A 6,725-nucleotide genomic window follows, 5' to 3' on the forward strand; every position below is an offset into this window, starting at 1 on the left:
ATGTTGGAGATGATGTTCCTGTCACCTTGGACCTTGAGGACAAGGTTCCTTTGAAAGGGAGATGCAATGATAAGCCACGAAGGTCCTCAAGGATGCCTATCCAAAACAGAAAATATTTGGACTAAGCCTCTGCTTAAGTTTGTTGGTCTGCTGTAATATTATTTTATTTTATTTTATTTTATTTGTTATTGAATAAGTCAATTTGCTCTCTGATTTTTGGAAGCAAAATCTGGCTAGTTTATCTAATAAGTGCCGTTTATAGCCTTAAGAATAGGATCAAGATGCTCTTTTCCTATTTATTCTCTTGTATCCACAGCAGAAAGAGAGGAATGAAAAAACATTTAAAACTTCTTATTCTCTCTACTTAATTCTCTTTGGCTTTGACTGGGACCTATCATATTGAGTTCAATAGTTGAAAACTTCAAGGACGTATAGTGTGCTTATCAAATTAGGAAGACTTAGTTAATTTTAAGAAAACATAGGGAATCAACAGTACTTTAATGATAAAGGATGAAGAGTCCAATAATCAATGTTTGTGCAATTGCTCAACAAAATTGTCTAATGAGTATTAAAATAACTATAAATACAATGAGATAAAAAAAAATGGATCATTTATTCATATAATATTTTTATTCCATTATAATTATTACAATGCTCTAAGGTATACAACTTACATCAAGCATAGTATATCAAATTATTGAAAAAGAGACACATATAAAAAGTGATCAATCTCAATCAAAATGACTGCGGGAAGGAAACACACAAAGGTGATCGAAGAAGAACACACTAATTAATCAGATTTCTTACTTTTCTGACTTTCTAATCGGAAGAGACGATTTTTATTGGGTCGGAAAAGTAAGGAGGAGATAAAAGTTGAACGAATAACTTGATAAAAGAGAAGTGCATGCTGCCAAATGAATAAAAATATTGGGACAGAAGCAATGACAGCAACAGGATAAGCAAATTTGAGTTGCCCATGTTTAAAAATAATGAAAAATGTTGCAATGAACGCTATCATCATTGCTAATATTGATATGAAAAGAAATGAGAGTCCCAAAATCAACTTTGTAGGCAATGACATGCGAAAATCGTCTATCGAGTATCGAGAAGTAAGAATAGAAAGAAATGATAATACAGTAGAAACAGAGAAAACTAAGGATATTGCATCTGATACTATGAAAACTTTGAAAGTAGTCAGTTCAAGAAAAATAGGAATCCCATTATCCTGTCCATGGCCACCAGGTACAGTAAAAGCAGATGCAAAAACTACAGTTGCAATGAGTGTTGCAACTACCATACATGAATTGGCTGTGTTTCGCATCCATTCCTCTCCTTCTTTCCTTAATTCTTTGTGTTCTTCTAAGAATACTTCTCTAGGAGTGAGCCCATCATAGTTCTTTGCATCTATTAGCTGTGGACTCATAGCCTTCATCACTTCCTACAATTTTATTTTTTTATATAAGTGATATTAATTACACATTTTATAGTCTTTGCACATAAATGCTTTAAGTGCCAATGGTAAATATTTTTTAGCCAATGCATCCTCTAAACATTAAGTATTGATATAACTTTCCAAATCGACAGCGTTGAAATGTGAATAACATCATATTCAATTTATATATCTCAAATAATTTCATTTTAGGGCTTCTAGAATTTCTATCTCAAATAATATCTCAAAAAGATAAAGTAGAAAACAATTTTTAAAAAATTTCTATTTTCATTGGTTTCGTCTATATGGACCACAAAACCGTCTAGACAAGTATAATAAAAAATTCAGTGTAGTGGAAACACAAGTTATATAATATATATAGACTCAATTTGTTCAAAATTAGAAGTATAGGAATCAATTAAACTAAATAAAAAAAATCTGTTGAATCTGATTATACTAACATAGAAAAATTAAGTTCAAAAACCAATTTGATACTTTAGCTTATATAATTAATTAATTACCTCGAACCACACCAGCTCATGCTGAAGTTGAAGAGCTGCTCCTGGTGTAAAATTAAGTCGGTTCGATGATGGCAAATATCCAGCCAAATGCAACATGTTATTCCCATTGCCATCAACGTATCCATTTATCAGGTCCTTAATCGAACCTAACTCGTGTATCAGCTTGAAAATATTCTCAAATCGTTTCAAAACAGCTATATGAAATATTGTTTGAGCATTTTCGTTCACTTTTAACAGTACATCTGGATATGAACCTGCAAGTATCATTAGGAATTCCACATTTCCGTGTTCTGCTGCAATAAATATTACCCGTCCAGATGATCCAAACATCAAATAACTAATGTCTATGTCATCTACTTGTGTTGTTATTTTCTCCCATATGGTTTTAAGTAGTTCCATTTCTTGTTGAAGCACCACATTCTTCTTTCCGAATCTGTTTAAACTTGATACTAAAAAATTTACCAAAATTAATAAATAGGATAGATCTTCTCACTCTTTTAAAAATGTGTGAAAAGTAGAGATGCAACATTATATTCTCGTAATGAAGAATCTAAGATAATTTTATTAAAAATATAATAACTTTTTGAAATTGTTTTTTATATATAATTTAAAGCTAAAATGCAATAAAAATACAAATTCATTTTAATTTTTTTTATTTTATTAAACTAAAAGAATTGTTTAGTTTTATACATTGCTTTTTTATTCAAAATTTATTCTATTTATGGTTAAATAAAGATATTAAAAATTTGCATTTTAGAATTCATACTTTTCATATGAATTTTAACTTTTATCACTTCGCAACCAATTAAAATATTAAAACTACTATTTCTCAAAAAAAAAAAATAAAATTACTACTCTAAAAAAATATTATTAAGAGTACTCTTGTAATACTAATTTTACAATTAAATTATAAAAAAATCATAGAAACCATATTTGGTACTTTTTTTATCACTTTGGGGACAATTTTAATTTTCTAATAGTCATGTATATAAATATATTTAAATTTTAATGCAAAAGAAATAAAAATTTCAAATGACTATTTAGAAATGGAAGCGGGGTGGGTTTTCTTGGGTACCCGACCCACAAAAATCTATTTATAGCAGGTTTGAGTATTAATTAAATGGGTTTAAAATGTATATAGATATCAAATTAACTATTCACTGTGAATTTGAATTAGACATAAGTTTAAAGCAGCGGGCACCCCTACCCACCAAAATCCATTCTATAATTTAAAAATATTTAATAAAATAAATTTAAATGAAAATTTAAGTGCATATTAGGGTCAATATTTTACTAAAACTTTTATAAACACCAAAAAAGTTAACTACTTAAAAATATTAAACCACTAGAATTTTAGAATTGTCATTATTAATACTTTTCATTTTCTAGTCTTACTGTTTATTTTCATCCCCCTCTTCCTAGACTCGACGAACATTAGTGGACTTTCATGGCTTACCAATCTCAATCCATTCGAGCAGATTCATGTATTAGTTAAATGGGTGTGGAACAAGTGCAGTTATTAAAAATTTAAACAGGTGTGGGCATGGATATTATAAAAGGGATTTTAAACAGGTTTGGGTATCAAAAAGTTTATAAGCGAGATTGGGTGGGGTAAGTCAAAATTTTGGAGGTACCCACACAACTTCCATGCTTACTACTATTTATTACACATGTAATGCACAATATTAGTTCGATTTGTTTGACAACTCTCATGAATTGAAATTAAAAAAAAAAAAAGTAATAATTCATGTGCTTACGAAAGAATTTAAATTTCATTAATTACAATTCTATTTTTATAATGTCAAAAAAAAAAAAAAAAAAAAAAAAAAAAAAAAGAGAGAGAAAAAGGAAAGCTATTTGAAGAAATACTTACAGATTGTTGAGTTTTGCACTGAAGTTATATGAGATTTTCGAGCAAATTCATGCAATACTGAATTCTGAGTTCTAGCATCCTTCTTTGTGACTAACAATGGATGTGCTTCTACAACCTCTAGTGCTACATCTAAAAAGAGCAATATGTTAAAAAAAAAAAAAATTATTACAAATTGAGAATTGAAAGGGTAGAGGTGAATTAAGTAGGAGTTTAAAATCCATTGATGTTTAAGTGAATATCAAAGAACTATAATTGATGATTAAAATGTGAAATAGAAAGTTAACTAACCAAAATATTTGCTTACCGTAAATTTGAGTATGGACCAAATTAATTAGCAAATCAATGAGATCATCTTCTTCCATTTGATCTTTGGTAGCATCATAAAGGTATCGAACCATTTTCCGATGGCCATAACGAGCTGCGGTGCAAATCGGTAGTTTTTTTTCGACATCACTTCTAATCTTAGCCAAATCAGGATTCTTTTCCATCATAACTTGGACAACTTCCAAGTTTCCAGATCTTGCAGCATACCAAAAAGCTGTATTTCCACTTTCAGTTTCAGCACTAGAATGTACACTTCCGTCTTCGGCTAGTTGAATGTGTTTGCGTGCTTTTCGCATAGCTAAATCTTCTTTGCTTAATATTTGAACCAATTGCTTCACAAAATGAGTGTGCATTGCTACAACAGCAATATGGAGGATAGTCTCTCCTTGTGTATTCACCTTCGCTTTTGCTTCTTCTGGAAATGTTATAAATATATCTTTAACCATTTCCCAGTCACCACTCATCGCGGCTTTATACATCAGTAGTCGTCTTTTTCTTTTCTCTGTGAAGTTCAATTGTTTGAAAGCAAATTTCTGCTACTCATTAATCAAAGTTATTTAGTTTTCCAAAAAGAGTAGGAAAGTTTGAAATGGAACATTTTAATATTTTAAAATGTTTTTTGTTTTGATATTTAATTTTAATTGATAATTAAACAATTAATACTCAAAAAGGATAAGTAACTATAAAGTCCTTGAGGTTCGATGATATTACTACTTTGTTTCTACTGTTTGAGAAACAACTGAGAAGTTCTCGAAATTAGGAGGGAGTGTTTGAATTAGTAATTCCTACTTTCCTCTTCCTTATATTGATACTTGGTGATGTATGGTTTAAAAAATAATTCCATATTTATATAATGGTACTATATTTTTATTTGGATGGTTGATTTAGCTAGAATAATATTAATAACTTATTATTACTGCTATTTGATCATAAATGATGTGAAAATCATTTCTTTTAATTTCAATTGTATTTTTTAAATTTTTTTATAGATAATTAAAAATAAAAAAATAAACAACCTAATTAAATTGGATTGATCCATTTCAACTCCCGATCAAATTCTCAAACCGGTTCAATATTCGGTTTGATCGTTTTTAAAGTATTGAATTACATGATGATTTTTTTCTTTTCCTTTATATTTTTTTACGTAAAGAAATACGTAAAGAAAAAGGAACAATGAAGAGTAGTAAATTTTATTTGTGTTATATTTCATTTATTTTATATTGAAAAGAACTTTTATTAGGCACTGAATTATTGCAAATGATAAATGATAAGAATCATATGAATTTTTTGGGAACGTAAATTACATAATTCTATACGATAGAATACATTAAAGAAGCTAGTTTTACAATTTAATAAACTCATACAATCCTATATGATTCTATATTGATAGCTCCTAATATATTCTTGGATTAATATGATTCTCTTTTCATCAGCAATACTAAATTAAATTATTAAAAAAAAAATCTGTTTTATTATATTTAATCGGTCCCTAATAACATGTGGCATTAAAAAATATTTATACAATGAAAATTATTTTTTATGGATTATAAAAGAAAAATTACTAATAAAATAGCATCAAATACTGTAAAAATTTATCATATAGTATGTAGGTTGCTAGCATCAATTACCTTGTGCTTGTGTTCGTTCTTGCCCTTGTTCGATGTCGGCCATTATTGTCAAAGACAAACTTATTGAATTAGACAACTGCCCATGATAAAATGTAAATAATAAGCTATCAATTTGAAACATAATAACAAACATATTATAATGGAAAAACCATGCTGCAATGCACAAATGTAATGAAACTAAAAATTTTTTTTTTTTGAAAACGAAACTTAAAAATTATTAGGGATAAAAAATTATCTAGTATATCGTCGACAGAACTTCCTTCTAAACCTCGAGCCAAATTTACCAACCACTATAAATCTATCGGTAAATCATCCGCCTAAAGTTGGCGTCAATATTTATCAACCGACAAGATTCCATCAGTAATTTTAGTCGGTAATCCGTTGGTATTCCGTCATAATCTTTTTCTGCAAATTTCTTTATTTTCATAATAAATATGCATCGAGAGTCATTGCTATTCCATTGTTATTCACCAGCAGATTTTTACTATTGGTAAAAACCAATTTTTTTATAAATGCATTTCAAGGACGTAAAGAGAATACAACTATTGTCGCTTAAAGTAATTGATCACAAGCCAATCAGGTATAGATTGGTTGGACTTCTAATTTATATGAAGAATGAAAGATTTTTCGATTATAAGATTTTTCACCAATTTAACAAGTAAATGGAAGACTAATCTTATTATATAGATTACAATGTTCTTTCAGCTTATGTAGAGAAAAGGGAATATCATAAATCATAATTACATAATTTGGAACTACTTGTGTGCAGAAAAGGAAATACAAACGACTAACCTGGAAAGAAGACTCCGCCTTGACAAAGGCTGCGATAACGCCACAAACTTTGCCCCGAAACCAAAGTAGAGATGAAGTGCACGTCTGAACTCACTCCCACCCATTTAGGCATATAACGTTACATTTGTGAATATTCAATTCACAATTGACTACAAATA

At 29.0% G+C, this 6,725-nt stretch overlaps 1 protein-coding gene across 1 annotated transcript; it reads right to left on the reverse strand.

Annotated features, from left to right (window-relative positions):
* Window positions 1-611: 611 nt before the first annotated feature.
* LOC105634749 (uncharacterized) lies at window positions 612-6,725 on the reverse strand. The gene is made up of 6 exons (XM_020679513.3): window positions 6,568-6,725; window positions 5,776-5,851; window positions 4,128-4,649; window positions 3,824-3,952; window positions 1,951-2,399; window positions 612-1,438 (listed from the first exon to the last, which is right to left on the reverse strand). Exons 2-6 carry the CDS (start codon window positions 5,816-5,818, stop codon window positions 791-793), a joined length of 1,791 nt encoding a protein of 596 aa, XP_020535172.1. The 5' UTR covers window positions 5,819-5,851; window positions 6,568-6,725; the 3' UTR covers window positions 612-790.

This window comes from Jatropha curcas, chromosome 2 (genome assembly GCF_041381405.1).
Source record: "Jatropha curcas cultivar XTBG-Jc1 chromosome 2, XTBG_Jcur_1.0, whole genome shotgun sequence".
Lineage (NCBI taxonomy): Eukaryota > Viridiplantae > Streptophyta > Magnoliopsida > Malpighiales > Euphorbiaceae > Jatropha > Jatropha curcas.